The sequence below is a fragment of the Trachypithecus francoisi genome, unplaced genomic scaffold, assembly GCF_009764315.1.
Source record: "Trachypithecus francoisi isolate TF-2019V2 unplaced genomic scaffold, Tfra_2.0 Lachesis_group18, whole genome shotgun sequence".
NCBI lineage: Eukaryota > Metazoa > Chordata > Mammalia > Primates > Cercopithecidae > Trachypithecus > Trachypithecus francoisi.
In genome coordinates, this window is record NW_022681463.1 from 5132573 (window position 1) to 5153226 (window position 20654).

The 20654-nt window shown below is 47.0% G+C and overlaps 1 protein-coding gene across 1 annotated transcript in view; it reads left to right on the plus strand.

Moving 5' to 3' along the window:
* Nucleotides 1-20654, plus strand: part of COL4A1 (collagen type IV alpha 1 chain) — a 155547-nt gene that overhangs the window by 123599 nt on the left and 11294 nt on the right. The window contains exons 32-49 of the mRNA XM_033177282.1: nt 652-819; nt 954-1043; nt 1844-1996; nt 2157-2255; nt 2368-2457; nt 3858-3997; nt 4465-4591; nt 4687-4767; nt 5213-5311; nt 6783-6833; nt 8929-9114; nt 10077-10210; nt 12933-13005; nt 13818-13889; nt 15091-15219; nt 16512-16610; nt 17633-17845; nt 18680-18857. Of these exons, the coding sequence (XP_033033173.1) occupies nt 652-819; nt 954-1043; nt 1844-1996; nt 2157-2255; nt 2368-2457; nt 3858-3997; nt 4465-4591; nt 4687-4767; nt 5213-5311; nt 6783-6833; nt 8929-9114; nt 10077-10210; nt 12933-13005; nt 13818-13889; nt 15091-15219; nt 16512-16610; nt 17633-17845; nt 18680-18857 (2182 nt within the window). The remainder of the gene's footprint in view (nt 1-651; nt 820-953; nt 1044-1843; nt 1997-2156; nt 2256-2367; nt 2458-3857; nt 3998-4464; nt 4592-4686; nt 4768-5212; nt 5312-6782; nt 6834-8928; nt 9115-10076; nt 10211-12932; nt 13006-13817; nt 13890-15090; nt 15220-16511; nt 16611-17632; nt 17846-18679; nt 18858-20654) is intronic.

Sequence of the window (20654 nt, forward strand, 5' to 3'; positions counted from 1 at the left end):
CCTTCCCAAAAGCATGCTTTCCTGAAGCATGGGAGATGAGGCTGGGGTTTCTATGAAGGGAAGCTTAGCACAAGGTGTGAGATAAAAAGAGAAAAAATAAAACTCCAGTTTGTGAAAATAGATTTGATTGTTTGCCTAAATGTAGTCCCAGATTTTTTTTCCCACCCACTGAGATTATGTGCCAAAGAGACCTTTCCTTTATTGTATACTCAATCACGTTTTACATTTTATTCTAACTGATGTCTGTATATTATCTTTCCATAGGAGGGTTAATTAGTTGTGGATAATTTAATTGAGTCCATATCTAGAACCTAGCTTTGCCTTTGATGGTAATAATCATAGAATGAAGGTGGTGCATGGAAATTAGAGTAAAACTAGCCCGAGTCCTAAATACCGTGGCAAGGCAGTGTGGTGCTTAGGGTGGCATTGCTGACTCTCAGTGACAGGAGAGGGAGGTGCTTTTCTTTTAGAACAAGAGCCATTTGATTATCCTGATGACCCCAAACACCAACACCTAACAGATGATCCATTCAAGCCCGCAGTGTGGGCATGTTCATGTGCTTTCTGCAGAAAGTCATAAACAGAGCACTGTACATTGTAGATCATTCTGTAAATTCTGCTAAAAGTTATTTGCATTTCACCCAACTGCAGGCCCTCCTGGAATAAAAGGAGAGAAGGGTTTCCCCGGATTCCCCGGACTGGACATGCCAGGCCCTAAAGGAGATAAAGGGTCTCAAGGACTTCCTGGCGTAACAGGACAGTCAGGGCTCCCTGGCCTTCCTGGACAGCAAGGGTCTCCTGGGATTCCTGGGTTTCCAGGTAAGTGATTTTTGAACTTCTGCCTGGATCCGTCATGAGGACATGGGCCTCACCTTATTCTTTTTATGACTCTTAGCATTTACCGTCAGCGTTCAGAGCGAGGAAATGTTCACAGTCCTTTCCTTTGGCCACAGGTTCCAAGGGAGAAATGGGCGTCATGGGGACCCCCGGGCAGCCGGGCTCACCAGGACCAGTGGGTGTTCCGGGATTACCGGGTGAAAAAGGTAGGGGAACTGATAACCCTAGAAGCTCATCTTGTGTCTATTTCTCGATGTCACTTGGGAAATTCCCAAGTTGTCATAGATCATATTTCACTTTAAGAGGCCCACAAAAGAAGTTAAGAACATCAAGCCAAAGTCTAGGAGACCCCCTTCTTCCAGTAGGATTCCTGGTGCTCAGTGCACATGGGGTTGAAACTGTGCTTGGCCAAGCAAATCAGAAAGAAATCGGGCCTTCCTTCTTGGCACAGATGAGATTCTTCTCGTGAGGAATGGTGGCATCTTCAGCCATGCCAAGACACAGGGACCGAGTCCTTAGACTCAAATTACCAACCTGCGCAAGTTTACAAGGCTTCGTCTTTATTTCTTATCTTGTTGAGATTGGTCCAAAATAATGTCTTTTAAAAAGAAATACTGCAAATATGACAGATGAATACGTCATTTGGTTAGTAGGATGATAACATTCCTGTTCTACTATTTTGTATAGAACTGAGGGGCACTATGAATAAGAGTAGTAAAGATATGTAGGAAGGAGAGAAATGTAAGTTATCTAAACCTGAAAGCCAAGTCACAAGCATTAGAGTTATTAACGAATAATGAATCGTAGAAAATGGCTTTTTACCGCTCGTTTACCTGGGGTTGGATTCTTCTGTGTCTCAGACACTGGCCATTAATGCCATTTTGGACACGTTACTAGTGCTTTGTAGCCTCTTTGAGCTGCTCTCCCAGTCAACAAGAATGTGAGCCTTATGAGCATGTCTGCAACACTGGCCCAGGCTCACCGGCACCTTCTCTTTCCTCTGCAGGGGACCATGGCTTTCCGGGCTCCTCAGGACCCAGGGGAGACCCTGGCCTGAAAGGTGATAAGGGGGATGTCGGTCTCCCTGGCAAGCCTGGCTCCATGGATAAGGTGGACATGGGCAGCATGAAGGGCCAGAAGGGAGACCAAGGAGAGAAAGGCAAGTCCGGGAAGGCTTTTCATGGCCAAGCTCAGAACCACAATGTGTCTCTCCTGGGTTATCGGGTCCCCCATAAATAATACCAAACCAACCTGTGTTTCTGCAGCAACTTGCTTGCAAGCAAATGCAGGTCATTGCTATTTTCTTCTCTGATGTGTAGGACAAATTGGACCAATTGGTGAGAAAGGATCCCGAGGAGACCCTGGGACCCCAGGAGTGCCTGGAAAGGATGGGCAGGCAGGACAGCCTGGGCAGCCAGGTATGGTGTGGGGCTCTGGTCTCCAGTGTGGCAAGGGCTCGGGATGAGGCCTGTGTTCGCCAGCAATTTCTGTAGATGTCAACCTGCCATATTGCTTTCTTCATGGTTCTAGGACCGAAAGGTGATCCAGGTATAAGTGGAACCCCAGGTGCTCCAGGACTTCCGGGACCAAAAGGATCTGTTGGTGGAATGGGCTTGCCAGGTAAACTGGCTTTAGAAGAGGGTTCTCTAGCATGTGTGCCTGTGGTATTGGTAGGGCATGTCTGTAGAATGAGATCCTCTTCAGCTGAGACGGGCAGAATCCAGGCAGATGTGTCTTTCACACGAATTCGCATCCTCAGCTCTGAATGGTCTCACGCTCAGGGATGGATGACATTTGGTTGACAGTATGGCCATTGCTAAGAAAACTCACCATCTAGGCCGGGCGCGGTGGCTCAAGCCTGTAATCCCAGCATTTTGGGAGGCCGAGACGGGCGGATCACGAGGTCAGGAGATCGAGACCATCCTGGCTAACACGGTGAAACCCCGTCTCTACTAAAAAATACAAAAAACTAGCCGGGCGAGGTGGCGGCGCCTGTAGTCCCAGCTACTCGGGAGGCTGAGGCAGGAGAATGGCGTGAACCCGGGAGGCGGAGCTTGCAGTGAGCTGAGATCCGGCCACTGCACTCCAGCCCGGGTGACAGAGCGAGACTCCGTCTCCAAAAAAAAATAATAATAAAAAATAAAAAAAATAAAAAAAAAAAGAAAACTCACCATCTAATGTAATAAAACACGGGCTGTATACAGCCAACTTTTGATGATCTCGAAGTGACCATCCCCTTGGCTAGGACCCTGGGAGACGCTGGCTTCTCCATCCAGGCTTCTCAGCCTGAGTAGCTCAGAGCTCCAGAGCCCTTTGTGTTAGTTCAGAAGGATTCTCTGGACTCCTCTGCTCCAAGCCTGGACTAGCCTTAATGCTTTACCAACAGCGTCTATTGCAGTGAGAGCAGCCGGGAAGAGGAGGAGAATGAGGGAAGGGCTGGGTGGTGACGGTCCTCAGAGCTCACTCAGAAAGGAGGAGAGTTCAGGTGGGAAGCATATCTTTCCATCTCCTCCTGAGTCTTGATCAGGTGCTGTTATCACTTTAATGAAAATATAGGCATCTGGGTTGCTGGTCATGCCTATGTGTGAATAAGCTTGGCTATCAACATGCATCACAGAACCGAGTGTCCACGGACTCCGGCCTGCCTACCTCATGGTCCCTGTGATGTCTGGCTGATGAGAGCTGGCTGTGTCATAAAGAACATAAGATAGATGTTTATTCTGTTGAGAAAGTAAATATTCTAGGTAGTTAACGTATTTCTTCCATCTTATAACATGATGGTCTTAAAGGACAGGAGAGACGTTTCCTAGCGTGGCTCTGATGTGATCTGGGTGACTGACATGCTGGGTCATGAGCCGATTGATACATGAGGGATTTGTGTTCTTGTGTCTCATTCTTGGCTGGTTGTGGGGGATGCATGTTCTTGTGTCTCATTCTTGGCTGACTGTGGAAGTGTTTTTTCATTTGTAATACCAGCACTAGCTCAGCCCAAATCAAGTTTCCATTGTTTGTGTTCATAGGAACACCTGGAGAGAAAGGTGTGCCTGGCATCCCTGGCCCACAAGGTTCACCTGGCTCACCTGGAGAAAAAGGTGCAAAAGGAGCGAAAGGGCAGGCAGGCCCACCTGGCATAGGCATCCCAGGGCTGCCTGGTGAAAAGGTAACCAGCACGCTGCATGGAAAGGTCCCCTTCTTGCAGCTCAGTGGAGATGCTGTCTGAGAAATGCTCAGCAAATATCTCAGCACACTCAGTGAGCCATAACACACAGGGATTCCCGCAAGGCAGCACAGGCTGCCTCTCCTTCCCCTTGTATTCACTACCTCTCCCCCAAGGAAGAATCTAGAAACTGGTAAGATTCTGAGGTGGGAGACAGCTGTCACTGGGATAAAACAGAGAGGATGGAGGGCAAAGAGGGATGGCAAGTAGAAACCAGTGGTTGGCTCTGCTGTGCTTAAGTTCTCCTCTCCATTCAGAAGTGGACTTTGATTCTTTGACGAGAAATCTGGAAATGGAGTTTTGCAATGCAATATTCATTGTACCAAAATGTATACCATTATCTATAATATGCCTACAGATGCATGCCCATGGACAAATGTAAAGTTAATATGCCTGACTTTTACTTGCAGGGAGATCAAGGGATAGCAGGTTTCCCAGGAAGCCCTGGAGAGAAGGGAGAAAAAGGAAGCATTGGGATCCCGGGAATGCCAGGGTCCCCAGGCCTTAAAGGGTCTCCTGGGAGTGTTGGCTATCCAGGTAGGTGAGCGGGGCATCTCTTGGGCTTGGGGATCTAAGAAATCAAAGAAAAGCCCAGACTTATGGATACTCTGGTGTTTTGTTTTTTTCTTTAGGGAGCCCTGGGCTGCCTGGAGAAAAAGGTGACAAAGGCCTCCCAGGATTGGATGGCATCCCTGGTGTCAAAGGAGAAGCAGGTAGAGAGCCCTCTTTGAGACACAGCCCGGGCACACAGAGAAGAGTGGCCAGGGGATGGGAGGCCCCAAGGGGTTCCCATCACAGATGGGGAGCAGGGAGGCCAACTCTCCTGTCTCCCATTTTCAGATGGGAAAACAGTCTAGTGCAGGTTACGGGGTCTTTCTGAGGTCTTGTCACTAGCAGGATCTAGGACTCAAATCTCCAAACTGTGTTTGTGGCTGTCATGGAGTTTTTGTCACCAGCTTTTGAGGGTCAGGGTTTGGTGGTGTTGCTGAAAGCATGCAGGGTCCTTTCTGAAGGGAAGTCAGAACTGACCTCAGGAAAACCAGGTGTGCTTGGGAGGGAACGGCTCCCTGAAGGGATGCCAGCAAAGGACCATTTGGTATGGCAGCTAGGGTGCTGTGAGAGGTTGTGCAGGTGTCTGATGTGACTTTTCTCTTTGAGGTCTTCCTGGGACGCCTGGCCCCACAGGCCCAGCTGGCCAGAAAGGGGAGCCAGGCAGTGATGGAATCCCGGGGTCAGCAGGAGAGAAGGGTGAACCAGGTATGGTCCAACGCCCCATTCCCTATCAGAATCAGCAGCGTGCACTCCCAGAGACCTGCAGACTGCCTGTGTTCAGTGGACAGAGCGGGGCACAGAGCAGCCCCTAGATTGCCCATCCCTGCAACTATTTAAACACTGATGTGGACGTGCGGAGTAGAGCGGGATGAGAGGACGGGAAGAAGGGAAGGAGGATTTATTATCCCATAAATACTTAGGGCATCTTCCCCTGAAATAACCTGAGCTCTCAGTGATGAGTCAGAGACACATAAAATACCTGCTGTCAGAACACTTGCCATTTCCCTTGTGGTTACTATGACAAAACAAAGCAAAGCAAAACAAAACTCTTTTCTCTGCCCAGCATTTCCCCATTTGAGGGGAATGTTTGGAAATATTGGTTGGCCCCTGAGTCTGCTCCTGTCACAGATGGGCCTTTTTTTTTTTTTTTTTTTTTTTTTTTTTTTTTTTTTTTGAGACGGGGTCTCGCTGTGTCGCCCGGGCTGGAGTGCAGTGGCGCGATCTCGGCTCACTGCAAGCTCCGCCTACCGGGTTCCCGCCATTCTCCCGCCTCAGCCTCCGAGTAGCTGGGACTACAGGCGCCCGCCACCGCGCCCGGCTAGTTTTTTTGTATTTTTAGTAGAGACGGGGTTTCACCGTGTTAGCCAGGAGGGTCTCGATCTCCTGACCTCGTGATCCGCCCGCCTCGGCCTCCCAAAGTGCTGGGATTACAGGCTTGAGCCACCGCGCCCGGCCCACAGATGGGCCTTAACTTGGCCATCACTTGGACAAAAGTGCAGGTGTGATGATGACAATCACATACACAGTAATATTCATGTTTAATGCAAGAGAGAGATAAACACACCATTTGAAGCAGGTTACCCCTGAGTTGGGGGACACTGGGAAGACCACCAAGAGCTTCCACAGCTATTGGTTCTGGCCTCTTTCTTAAGTTCTTTTTTTTTTATTCCATACCTTTATATTACATACATTTGTTTTTCTATACAAACAATTCATAAAAATACCCCTGCACTCCTTTCCCCTCGTTTGAATCTTCCCTCAAGCCCTTTGCTGACATTTGTCATCTCCCCAGCATCTGCTGCCCCAGATCTCTTTGGCTCTCCCCACCTCCCTGAGAATAGCAGTTAGCTGGATGGTTGTCTGAGAATCCCATTTGCTCATCTCCAGACGGCAGCAGGAAACAAATACTCATTTGCACAGATCGTTTCTGCTAAATGCCATGATGATTCTGAGCTGAAAGGTACTTAGGAAAAAGTACTAACTTAGGAACATCCAGTCAAGGGTATCTTATAATGACTGTAGGAATATCATTTTATTACAAGGGTGCAATTAACTCATATCTATGTAGTCCACAAATATACATAGTATTATTGCAGAGTTGGTAGTGCTTTGTGTTGGACCTGCCGCAGGATTATTGAAGTAAAGAGAAACACTGCATTTTACCCTCATCTTATAGGTCTACCAGGAAGAGGATTCCCAGGGTTTCCAGGGGCCAAAGGAGACAAAGGTAATCTTTGCTCACTGTGCTCTTCCTTTTCAACCAACCGCTGCTGCCTGATGCAGCAGAACAAGGGGCAGTGTCTTCAGGATGAAGCCCCATCCTTGTTGGCCAGGCAGCAACTGGATGGAGGGCAGATGCTGGGCCCAGAGGGCAATGCCTGCAAGACACGTGCGGTTCCCCTCCAATTAGTGGATCAAAATGGCGTGCAGTACACTCATGATCAGAATTATCTTTTACTTGGACTAATTTCATAAAAATCCAGCAGAGAGGGGAAACCCCTGTCATTTTTATGCCTAGAAGGTCATCAGAATATTGAAATCTGACTTTCTAGAGCTACTTATACTTATGTGAATGCAGGACAGTATGTAGCACATGCCATAGACAAAAACATGCCCTGCACAACCATGATGTGCTCAGTACTAAGTGCAACTGAGAGCTGGCCATGAGCTTGGGAAGTCAGTCTCTTCTCAGAGAGCTGAGCGTTTCATGGGAAAGTAAGGGGGACACAGAAAATACAAGGCATGTGAGCCGCACGACATGGAACAGAAGCCACAGGTGGCCGCAGCCAGGAGCTCACACACAGCATCCGTGGGCAGGCTTATGGCGGGTGGCTCCCACTCAGTGGGAGGATTCAGAAAGCCCTGGAAGGCCTTGGACTTCAGCTGAGAAGGAGCAGGGACACGGAAGTGCTGCTTCTCCCAGCCGCTGGTTCTCCCCGACACCAGCTCAGAGTGTTTCCTTGGCAGGGGTGTGGTCTGACACTGGGAACCCCTGGGTTGAGAAGGATGAGTGGTGCTGGGTGGGCTGTCTTGGGAATGGGCACTTCCCTCTCCCTTAACTCACAGACTCCCTCAAACACAGAGCCCTGCAAATGCACCTGCTCAAGGGGTCGCTGTGGGCTGTTCCCGCCCTGCCTTTCCTACGTTGCCATGCGATCCTGCACCCTCCGTCCGACGTGCCGCACTGCCCTTGCACAAACTACACATGCGATCCTGCACCCTCCGTCCGACGTGCCGCACTGCCCTTGCACAAACTCTACACCACACTCCGTCTGACGTGCCGCACTGCCCTTGCACAAACTCTACACCACACTCCGTCTGACGTGCCGCACTGCCCTTGCACAAACTCTACACAGCACCTTGCGTTGTCCACTCACTGCTGTGTGAAATATCAGGGACAATCCCCAGGAGAAGAGAATCCCAAATGACCACTTTAGGTCTTAACCCTATTTCATTCCCTTTTCCTTTGTTCTTGAAATAACCTGAGAATTTGGGCATTTTTATGGGTAAAATTTGGAAAATAAGTTTAAACATGGACTTTTTTCCTACAAGCTGTTACTTTTTAATTTTCTAAACCTGCTCTAGTGAGGTTTCACTGACAGGTCATAAACTACAAATATTGAAGTTTGATAAGGCTGACATAGGTCTACACCCATGAAAACATCCCCACATTCTAGGTAACAAGCACAACCTTCCCCCAAAAGTCTCCTCTGTGGCTTCATAATCCCCCCCTCCTGCCCTCTCCCCAGTCCCCAAGCAACCGTCCATCTGCCTTCTGGTCCTCTAGGTTAGTTGGCATTTTCTGGCAGTTTACAGAAATAAAACCATCTACTTTGCAGTCTTTTCAGCCTGACTACTCTCCCACGACATAATTAGTTTGAGATGCAGCCCCGTGGTTGCTCACTTCTTCCTATGACTGAGTAGTGTCCCGCTCTGTGGATATAACATGATTGGCTTGTCCAGTCCATTCATCTGCTGATGGAGTGAGGCTTTCGTTTAGCAGTGCAGTTGCTGCGGATGTCTCTAAACCCAGTTCAGATGCCTTTGCCGTGGAGAACGTCTTTTAAGAAGTATAAAAATGGTAGCCGGGTTCCTAGCATTCCAAGCTCTTTTTCCAGCCAGGCCATGGTCGGATTCTAGTGTGTTATTAAAGAGAAGGAGGGATCGGAGCCCTTGCTGCAGTTTCCCCTGGTGCCCCCGGAAGCCCCCTCTGAGGGGTACCTGCAGGATGAGGCACACCTCATACCATCCTGCCGTTCACGCTGGAGATTACTGTTCTGCTGCTGCATTTCCCATCACCTCAAACTGTTTTTCTTGTTTAGGTTCAAAGGGTGAGGTGGGTTTCCCAGGATTAGCCGGGAGCCCAGGAATTCCTGGATCCAAAGGAGAGCAAGGATTCATGGGTCCTCCAGGGCCCCAGGGACAGCCAGGGTTACCAGGATCCCCAGGCCGTGCCACGGAGGGGCCCAAAGGAGACCGTGGACCTCAGGGCCAGCCTGGCCTGCCAGGTAAGGGCGTCTCACCAGGGGCCAGGGCTGGGGACTGGGACAGAATTCACAAAAGGAAATAGTGTAAAAGAAATAGTTAAATGAAATAGTTAAATTCTCAACTGAGCTTTTTTATTTAGAAGGCTGCAGCATTTATTACAGCTTGAAATTGTGTTTGGCCTCCATCAAGTCAAAGCTTTTCTTGTATCCTTTCTGTCAAGGAATTTAAGTAATTAGGGAGATGCAAGAAAGGAAATGATTGGACAAGCCTGGACACATGTCCCATCTGTGGCGTTTGACTTAAGCCAGCGCAGCACTTGGACCCACTTGTGGGTTCTAACGAAGACCCTTGTAGGGGTAGCACAGGTGCCCAGGCACCACTGACCACAGGCCATTTTGGACATGGAGCCACTGGCATTTCTATGTCTATCCGTCCTCCCTCGCTTCCTTCCTTCCTTCCTTCCTTCCTTCCTTCCTTCCTAGCCACTGGCATTTCTATGTCTATCTATCCTCCCTCCCTCCCTCCCTCCCTCCCTCCCTCCCTCCCTTCCTTCCTTCCTTCTTCCTTCCTTCTTCCTTCCTTCCTTCCCAGACCTGCCTCAATTTCTGTCTCAAGGGTTCATGCTGTTAGTCCAGTGTTGTATCAGAGACAGTGTTGTTTCTATTCCCTCCCTCCCTCCTTCCCTCCCTCCCTCCCTCCCTTCCTTCCTTCCTTCCTTCCCAGACCTGCTTCAATTTCTGTCTCAAGGGTTCACACTGTTGGTCCAATGTTGTATCAGAGACAGTGTTATTTCTATTTCCTCCCTCCCTTCCTTCCTTCCTCCCTTCCTGGACCTGCCTCGATTTCCGTCTCAAGGGTTCTCATTGTTGGTCCAGTGTTGTATCAGCAAGGGGCCCGTGGGTGGCAGTATTGATAGCACCACAGCCCAGGGACACTTGTGCATATTTAACCCCAAATATGTGGCTTTCTTCTCTTCCATTAGGACTTCCCGGACCCATGGGGCCTCCGGGGCTTCCTGGGATTGATGGAGTTAAAGGTGACAAAGGAAATCCAGGCTGGCCAGGAGCACCCGGTGTCCCAGGGCCCAAGGGAGACCCTGGATTCCAGGGCATGCCTGTGAGTTATCGATTTGTAGATTTTTATTTTTAAAGGAGTATTTTCTGGCCACAAGTATTCATATGTGTCTACGTGTGTATGTATTGTGTGTATGTGTATATATATATGTGTGTGTGTGTGTGTTACACTCCCACATCCCCACTAAATCAGTTCTTTCTTTCTTTCTTGCCAGTAACCCACATCTTTATTGGCATCAGAGTAGGAAACTATTGTAACATTTTTTTTACAATCCAGTTTTCCAAGAACCATAAAAGGGAAATGTTATACTGCTGGAAATTACGGCTCAATGCCTAAATTTAAGACCTATTTACAAACTCAATGTAAAAAACAAGCCAGTGTCATTTTGCAAAGAACAATTCTGTAAAACTAGCCCAGCCATCTCTTAGGATGGGCAGGAGTACTGGGAATTGCAGTTGAACAGTTCAAGTCATGAAAGATAACCAGCAATATCCCATCTTTCTTTACTGACCTGATCCAGATACAGAGTCTAAGTGGTGACTTAGACAAGCCTTCAGAGGAGCACATCTCAGGGTGCAATAAGCGACCAGCAGCCGTTTGTGTGTGTGTGTGTGTGTGTGTGTGTGTGTGTGTGTGTGATGTTACTTTGGCTCTTTGCTACACCTGAATATGTAGCCCTTCTTAGTGGTGGTCATGGATCTTTGGTTTGATTTTTAGCTTAACCATATCCATGGCTAAAGAATTGTGTTTACGTGGCTCACTCATTCAAATAGCCGGATTAGCAGAGCTTTATTCTCTGTCTCTGTCTCTCTGTTTCCTCTCTCTGTCTCCATCTGTCTGTCTGTCTTTCTCTAACACACATTAGGAGAAAGAGAGAGTGTGTCAGGGGAGATGGGGAGCAGGAGGGATTTGAGACAGATCTCTGCGGTTATGTTGGAACAAACGAGGTTCTTCTGTAAGTCAACACATGTTCTGCCTTAAAGGGAGAACTTTGAACTGCTCATCGGCAGCAGAGACATATCTTAGAGTCATCAGACTGCTTTCTCAAGGATGGATACAGAATAGCTAAGCTTGCTAGGTGCAAAACAATCTGTGGTGCCGATTTACTTCTGAATCAGTCAGTTATGAAATGCTTATGAATAATTACACAGAACTGGCTAGAAGGAGTCGTAATAGTCATATTTATCCACTCCCTGTCCTCAAAGCTGTGTGCGTATCTCCACAGTACAGCGAATGTGTATGTGAATGTATTTTCGGGCCCCTACTGCTATATTGCAGTTTTCCAGTAGCGTAAGTATAGGTAATTTGTCAAATATTCATGTGTTCCCATTTTTATTCCTCAGTAACATAGAAATACACCCCATTCCCGGCTGGGCCTGGTAGCTCACGCCTGTAATCCTAGCACTTTGCGAGGCTGAGGTGGGCAGATCACCTGAGGTGAGGAGTTCGAGACCAGCCTGGCCAACATGGCAAAAGCCTGTTTCTACTAAAAATACAAAAGTTAGCATGGTGGTTCATGCCTGTAATCCCAGCCACTTGGAAGGCTGAAGCAGGAGAATTGCTTGAACCCGGGAGGCAGAGATTGAAGTGAGCTAAAATGGCGCCACTGCACTCTAGCCTGAGTGACAGAATGAGACTCTGTCTCAAAAAAAAAAAAAAAAGAAATGTACCCCATTCCTGGTGCCAGTCAGTGTCTGTCTGTCTCTTTATACATACATATGTATAAATATGTCTTTGTATATATGTTTATATACATATATATTTGTTCATGTTATTTTGGTTTTTTTTTTTTTTTTTTTTTTTTTTTTTTGAGGCGGAGTCTCGCTCTGCCGCCCAGGCTGGAGTGCAGTGGCCGGATCTCAGCTCACTGCAAGCTCCGCCTCCGGGTTCACGCCATTCTCCTGCCTCAGCCTCCCAAGTAGCTGGGACTACAGGCGCCCGCCATCTCGCCCGGCTAGTTTTTTGTATTTTTTAGTAGAGACGGGGTTTCACCATGTTAGCCAGGATGGTCTCGATCTGCTGACCTCGTGATCCACCCGTCTCGGCCTCCCAAAGTGCTGGGATTACAGGCTTGAGCCACCGCGCCCGGCCTATTTTGGTTTGACATTTTAAAAATAAGGCTAAGAAATAAATCTACATAAGAAATAAAACAGCTTGTTACATGTTGCTGTCCACAACTAGAGAAAGGAACGACTGTGTTGAAATGGAAAGAAAATGAGCCCATATTTTAAAATACAAGAATATTGCCATAGTGTAAAGGAAAATACTCGTTCTTTAGCATTTCTTAATTTTCTTTGCATATTTAAAATCAGTTTTCAGATAAGACATGAAAGTAATTCTAAAGAAAACTGACTGCACTCGAGGATTAAGGGGAAAGTTTTCAAAAAAGCTCGTTGGGTGGTGCTGGATGGCTGTGTTGCCATCACAGGTGTTGAGGGGCCCTGGCTGTGTCCATGGCATCGTGCTGGGAGCTGGAGGTGGCAAGGGCGGGACATTTGCCTGCTCCTCAGAGGCTTCCCCTGCGGATGGACAAGCAGAGAAGACACGTGGGAGGGAACAAACGCTTCTACTTTCCAGCTTCCCGATTGAGGCATATGCAGAGGTGTTGTTATTCTATCATTTAAGAAACCACAAGGCACCATTTGTTCACAAATGTGCTTAGCAAAACACTGAGGGGCTGTTTCAGTTTTCCAGCTAGCAGGTTACTGGAGAGACTTAACCTACATATCCTGAGCAATTTCCAACCTCCTCTTTGTGTGTCTAGGGTATTGGTGGCTCTCCAGGAATCACAGGCTCTAAGGGTGATATGGGGCCTCCAGGAGTTCCAGGATTTCAAGGTAAGACAGCACAGGTCTTGCTGCACAGCCTTTGCAGCAGGAGGTGCTGTGTGAAGAGCTTGCTAGCCTCGGGCACTTTAGCACTGATAGCACCGGTGCCATTACAGCGCGAGATACTGTTCTCTTCAAATTAAAAACGGCATTTCTGTGTGGCAGCCCAATTTGTATAATCTTATGGATGCCAGTATAAAGACATTCTGATTTTCTTATTAAGAATCAGTGGATCATTAACATCTCAATAAGAAGTCATGGATTTGGGCTATTCATTAATTTATTCATGTATTAAACACACATTTTTTGGGATACTTACCAGCTCCCAGGCACTGCAGTTTTTACTGCCCAGTCAGATACACATGAAAGGCGAATAAAACAGGTCTCAGCCTCAAGGTGTCTTGTGGTCCCACTGGGGACATGTGTGAATCAGATCAGGACCAAAAACAGAGCCCTATGCCCCTCCACTAGTTGGATCATTTGACAGTTTGCTGCATGCTTATAAAAATGTAGCTTCTGGGTTCTAGAAAAAAGAGTTTCATCAAAAGTTTTACACAGGTGACCAGAAATCATGCTGTTTTCTTCCTTGAAGATAAAGTGGAAATTTGTTCACCGTCTATGTGTGTATATATGTGTGTATATATGCATGCATAAGCAGCTGTGTGAATGTGTATATATGGGTAGGCATATATGAGTATATGTGTGTATATGCATTTATACATTTGTGTACATGTATGTGTGTGCACTAGAGAGAGATATACACACACATATTTGTATATCATTGGCAATTCTGTGCAAGACAATGTTTTCCCTCTGCTTAGGTCCAAAAGGTCTTCCTGGCCTCCAGGGAATTAAAGGTGATCAAGGCGATCAAGGTGTCCCGGGAGCTAAAGGTAGGAGAATTTGTTAATCTGTGAATACCTTACTGGTGCTTTGTGAAAATGTAAAAGCCAGGAATGCACAGAATTGGGGTGTTTGGTTTTTCATATGTAAAGTGACTCAAAAATTATTAAAAACAGTTGATTGAGAATTCTTTGCAGCAAGTCAGAATTCCTGTAGTTGACATTTTAACCAGCAACTTGTCTGGAAGTAGAATCTGATAAATCCAGGACTGAGGGAACTCCAGGGGAGGGGTGGCTGAGGTTCTTGCTGACAGGCTCAGAATTCAAAAACTCCCCAAGGCTCTGAAGTTAACCTGAAATCAACCACTGAAAGTTATAATAGGAAAGAAAATCAATCTTGCACTTAGAGATGGAGTACATTCCTGGTGCACAGTAACAAATTCTTCCTGGGAAAGGTGCTGTTGGCTTCTCCACCGGTGGGAGCTCACAGCATGAAGGGCACTGAAAACCACGACATCATCTCAAAAGGGAATGGTTTAAGCACAGTATTCATCCTGCTTCCTCTCTGTAGAGCAGACCATATTTCTAGGGCATCATTTAATTTTCAAAACCATGTTTTGGGAGAGAGAATGAGAAACCACATGTCCTGAGACATGGAACCCAAGGAAGGAGAGGGGAGGGAGGGTGTGTGGAAGGGGAGGGAGAGTTGAGGGTATTGGGCTGAAGACGGGGAGGCCGAGGGGACCTCACACTTTGTGTGGTTCTTACCACACGCCAAGACCTGTCATGCAGAAGAAGGATTAAGTTCATTTATTACTCAAAGATCAGGACCAGTGTGATACTGTACAGTAAGGCAGGTTTCAGATGAGTGTGGGAAAAACGTCCCAGTCGCAGAGGGCACTCTCCATGTCAGAAGCAGGGGCTGCCTGGGAAGAACAAGCTTCTCTCCCCACTGGGAGGGCTGGTGTGAGGCTGCAGGGCGGTTGTCAGGGGTCCCAGAGCCCAGAATGCAGTGGGAAGTTAACTGATGCCCCAGTGCCTTTGCCCGAGAGTTCAGGATTTCAGGTTAAATAATAAAGATGTGCAGATCGGACATGTTTTGTGAAGATCTGATTCCTTGGGTTTTGATGATGACTTCACCTTTGAGAAGTGTGTTCCCTTTGGATAGCTTCACCTGGGGCTCTCCTTCTAAGGTTGTTTCCTCCCCAGCTGTGGACAGTGAAATTGATCAATGCCTTCCCTATTCCCACAGGTCTCCCAGGTCCTCCTGGCCCCCCAGGTCCTTACGACCTCATCAAAGGGGAGCCCGGGCTCCCTGGTCCTGAGGGCCCCCCAGGACTGAAAGGGCTTCAGGGACCTCCAGGCCCCAAAGGCCAGCAAGGTGAGAAGGCTTGGCCTGTGCAGGGTGGTATGGGCAGCCCAGAGGAGTGGTGGGCAGAGTTCCTCCTCACCCATGTATCTAAAATAAGTTTCTGGGTAATGATTATACACACACATATGAATACGAGTTTCTTAACCTCCCTTCAATGCATATCAAAACCTATGACATTTTTAAAGGGACCTAAAAAAATCTGGAAGAAAATCCAGGAAAAGCTAGAGGAACATATAACAACACATCTGTGTTCAGTTAGAAAAACGTGGGCTCAGAGAACCAGATCATTACCTTTCCCCCTCCCGTCTCCCGCTCCAGATGGGGGTGGCAGGTAGCAATCTGGAATGGTAACAATCGGTGCCCTCCATCCATGCCTCCAGGAGCTCTGCCTGATTGGCACCGTCTGTACAATTCTCTGTTATTTCCCGAAACCTTAACCTAGTCTTCTGCTTATTTGAGCTAAACATCTCCTATTTTAAGAGCTACTTATAAGGAGTGGGTGGGAAGTAAAGGAGAATGAAAACATTTAAAGTTGAAAGGTAGCATCAGTGAACATTTAAAGATACTTGAGAATAAGCTGGCCAGGCTCACTGGGTCACACCTATGTAATGCCAGCATTTTGGGATCTGAGGTGGAAGGATCACTTGAGCCCAGGAGTTCAAGACCAGCCTCGGCAGCATAGGGAGAGTCTGTCTCTACAAAATAATAATAATAAAAAAAATTAGCCAGGTATGGTGGTGCACGCCTGTAGTCCCAGCTACTCGGGAGGGTGAGGTAGGAGAATTGCTTGAACCCGGAAGGTCAAGGCTGCAGTGAGCGGTGGTCATACCACTGCACTCCAGCCTGGGTGACAGAGCGAGACCCTGTCTCAAAAAAAAAAAAAAAAAAAAAGAAGAAGAAAAAGAATAAGCTACATACATGAAAACAAAAAGCTGTCCGTGTCAGTATATCTTTGCCTAAAAATTGAGCCCCCAGTATATGGCTGAGAGGGAAAGGCTTATCCAGTCTCTCATTCCCTCCACCTCGCCTGCCTTCTCCAAACCAATCTGCCAAACAGCGAGAAACCAGGGAGAACTCAGAACAAGGTGCCCAAACACACCCCATAGGAATATCCAGCTGCTTCTGCCAAGTCTGTACTCGGCTTTGTGGGAAGCAACTCCTGGCTGTCCAAGAAAACGTTCTCGTCTGCAGTGAGACTTTACGCTTGCCTCCTTGAACACTGAAAAGGACATTTAAGAAGGGAAGAAAGAGATACAGCTTACTGCCGTACGGGATCATAAATTATTTTTCCTCTGCCTCAGGTGTTACAGGATTGGTGGGTATACCTGGACCTCCAGGTATCCCTGGGTTCGACGGTGCCCCTGGCCAGAAAGGAGAGATGGGACCTACCGGGCCTACTGGTAGGTTGTGAGACTTCCAACCTAATTACCCTCAACCGGGATCTTTGGGACAGAAGCAGCAGACCCAGGCATGGGGAAAGCTGCAAAATGAAGCTGGGTATATTACTTGACAGATTTCCGAAGAAGTCTGTTTCTTAGAAGAAATAGGATCAAACAGAAGAGCTGGAGAAGTGTCCCTTTTTCTGTGTAGAGACAGATATTGATCAAAGCGTAAGCTTCCCAGATGTTGTTGAAAGGCAGCCAATAGTGGTGGCCCATGTGGTTTCCTAAGTGGGATGTGAGCTGCAGCTATGAAAATTCTATTTCAGCAAAGGACAAGGGAAAGTCGAAAAGAGTATAATGCCATCTTTGGCCCAAAGGCGTGGGATAAACTTGATCTCCTTCCTTAGGAGAAGGGACACTGGAGTGTTCCATGAAGGCTATGATGCAAAAGGCTGAGGCTGCTGACTCACTGAACAAAGAGCTCAGCCCAGCAGACTTGCGCACAGTTTGGCACGTGTCACAGTTAGAGAGGGGACAGAAGCAGGCCTTGCCTGAGAGGTCCCCTACTGCTCCATTTCCATACATAGGCTTTAGGTTGCTATGGAAGAGAAAATGCCTTAAGATTAGGTTGTTTAATAATTCTGTGATAATCCTCCTCAACAGGAGCCCCACACTTCCATGTGAATGACATGCACAGAGTCACGTCATTCATTTATTTTCATTTATTCATATGTCCATTTTCATATATGTCATATATTCATTGAACTGAATTGTTCAAGCACCTGCTCTGCACCAAGGACTGCACTTATAAAAATATCTTGAGGTGGTAGGTGAAAAGAAAAAGTTAAGACACCATGAAGGAAGCAGGCGGCTGTATTTAGTTAGCCATGCATTCTTTTTAGACTTTTTTGGTAACATGAATAGGTAGGATACTTCGTGGAAATATAAAATATTGAAAACTCTTTGGAGAAAATGATTTTGAAAGCCTTCAGGGGAGCGTGTTTGCAATTAGGGAAACTGATTTGTCTCCTATCTTCCAGGTCCAAGAGGATTTCCAGGTCCACCAGGCCCCGATGGGTTGCCAGGGTCCATGGGGCCCCCAGGCACCCCATCTGTTGATCACGGCTTCCTTGTGACCAGGCACAGTCAAACAATAGACGACCCACAGTGTCCCTCTGGGACCAAAATTCTTTACCATGGGTACTCTTTGCTCTACGTGCAAGGCAACGAACGGGCCCATGGTCAGGACTTGGGTAAGAAGCCTGCAGATCCACACATTCATTCAGTGTAGGCGTGTTGAGTGCCTTTGGTGCGCAGTGCTGGACTCGCCTCTGCTGCTGCACTGAGGGCAGTAGCCAGTGAAAAAGCAGCCCGGCCCCGTTTCCCTGCATTGATTACAAATAATCAGTTCAACAGCTGCTGTGTTACTAATGGCAAGCCAAGAAATGTGGAGACTGAATCTTCGAAAATCTTTAAATTAATAAAACTTTAGATCTCATCTTCAAATTATCAAGTAGGATCAAGATTCCTGGAGTGCACTTAACAGCTTGCATTAATGCAACTTAACCATTGCTGTTTGTAAAAAATGTCCACGTTATCCTGTCTGAAATTCTGTACGGCTGCTGAGCTCTGAGCTCTGCTCCTCTAGTTTAGGTCAGCAGAAAGCTACATATCTGTGCTCATTATCTTAGTCTGCCCCAGATAACCTCCACCAAACTGTGTTTTAATTTTCTCTACCTTTAACTTTTATCAGGGTTAGAATCAGCAAGCTGCTATAGAAAGAGCATCTCTGCATTTTCTGCAAAACTATTGTTAAAGACATTGCCCAATTTGTGACTGTCCATTGTATAATGAACCGTATGTTAAGTTCCTTCTAGAATTCAGCTTTAGGAAAAGGTTTCTTTGTGCTGGTAAACTGGTTTTGTTTCCTTTCATCAAAAATGTCCTACAGAATCCTTTATACATTCCATTTCCGTGATTATGTTGATTACATGTTTTTGCTTGTTGTCCAGCTGAAATCCACTTTACATAGAGATAGATTGTGAATTATAAAGAAAACATCTCACATTGTCTTCTCCCTCGTCTAGGCACGGCCGGCAGCTGCCTGCGCAAGTTCAGCACAATGCCCTTCCTGTTCTGCAATATTAACAACGTGTGCAACTTTGCATCACGAAATGACTACTCGTACTGGCTGTCCACCCCCGAGCCCATGCCCATGTCAATGGCACCCATCACAGGGGACAACATAAGACCATTTATTAGTAGGTGAGTCGAGCATTTGTAGGAACAAATGCATAATTGAAGAGGAAAAGTCTCTAGTCTGGACAAACATATTTTTTCTGTTTTTCTCCAAAACATTCAATCCTTTGCCATTTAGTTTATTATTTGTGATATCTGAGTTTTGTAATGGAAATCAACCATAAAAATTATTTGACGTAAAAGTCAGTTGGCTGGGCACAGTGGCTGGTGCCTGTAATTCCAGCACTTTGGGAGGCTGAGGCGAGAGGATCGCTTGAGCCCAGGAGTTCAAGACCAGCCTGGGCAACATGACGAGACTTCATCTCTCCAAAAAAATACAAAAGTTAGCTGGGTGTGGTGGCGCGAGCCTATGCTTCCAGCTACGAGGGAGGCTGAGGTGGAAGGATCACTTAAGCCTGGGATGTTGAGGCTGTAGTGAGCTGAGACCAGGCCACTGCACTCCAGCCTGAGCAACAGAGTGAGACCCTGTCTCAAAAAGAAAAAAAAAAAAAGTCAGTTATTGTGTTTTAAAATTACGGTGCAGAACCATGGTGAGATAATGCCGGGCTTGCAGAGAGAATTTCTATTTTACCTCCTCACTGTGGTGGTTAGCTTTCCTCCCGTGAGCAAAGTGATGTCACTGGATTCTTCAGCCAGTGTCAGAACAGTCTTTCTCAATCTTTCTTTTTTAAAAAATAATAACTTCCGGCCGGGCGCGGTGGCTCAAGCCTGTAATCCCAGCACTTTGGGAGGCCGAGGCGGGCGGATCACAAGGTCAGGAGATCGAGACCCTCCTGGCTAACACGGTGAAACCCCGTCTCTACTAAAAAATACAAAAAACTAGCCGGGCGCGGTGGTGGGCGCCTGTAGTCCCAGCTACTCGGGAGGCTGAGGCAGGAGAATGGCGTGAACCCGGGAGGCAGAGCTTGCAGTGAGCCGAGATCACGCCACTGCACTCCAGCCTGGGCGACAGAGCGAGACTCCGTCTCAAAAAATAATAATAATATAATAATAATAATAACTTCCCCAAGGAGCCTTTGAAGACATTGTTTTCTGAATCATCCCTGCCCCTATGAATTTTTTTAGAAATTATTTTTAATTTTGGTAAAATGCACATAACGTAAAATTTACCATCTTAATACTTTTTCAGTGTACAGTTCAGTGGCATTAAGTACATTTACATTGTTGTTTAACCATCACCACCATCCGTCTCCAGAACTTTTTCGTTTTCCCAAACTCAAACTCTGTCCCTATTAAACACTGACTCCACATCCCTCCTCTGGTGACCCCAGTTCTACTTTCTGTCCCTGTGACTTTGACCCCTGTAGACACCTCATGTAAGTGGAATCATACGATATTTTTCCTTTTGTCACTGGCCTATGTCACTCAGCATAATGTCCTCAAGGTTCATCTGCATTACAGCGTGTGATAGGATTTCTTTCGTACTTAGGGCCAAATAATATTTCGTTGTGTGTAGGTGCCACGTTTTGTTGATCCATTCCTCTGTCAATGGACACTTGGGTTTTGTCCACACCTCAGCTATTGTGAACAATGCTGCTGTGAACATGGGTGTGAAAATATTTCTTTGAGAGCCTGCTTTTAATTTTTCTGGATGTATACCCAGAAGTAGAATTGTGGGGTCATAGGGTAATTCTATTTTTAGTTATTTGAGAAACCTCCGTGCTGTTTTCCACAGTGGCCGCACCCTTTCCAGGTCTGCCACAGTGCACAGGGTTCCGGTCGCTCCACGTCCTCACCAGCACGTGTTGTTTTCTGCCTTTTTGGTAGTAGCCATCCCAGTGGGTGTGAGGTGGCCCCTAGGAC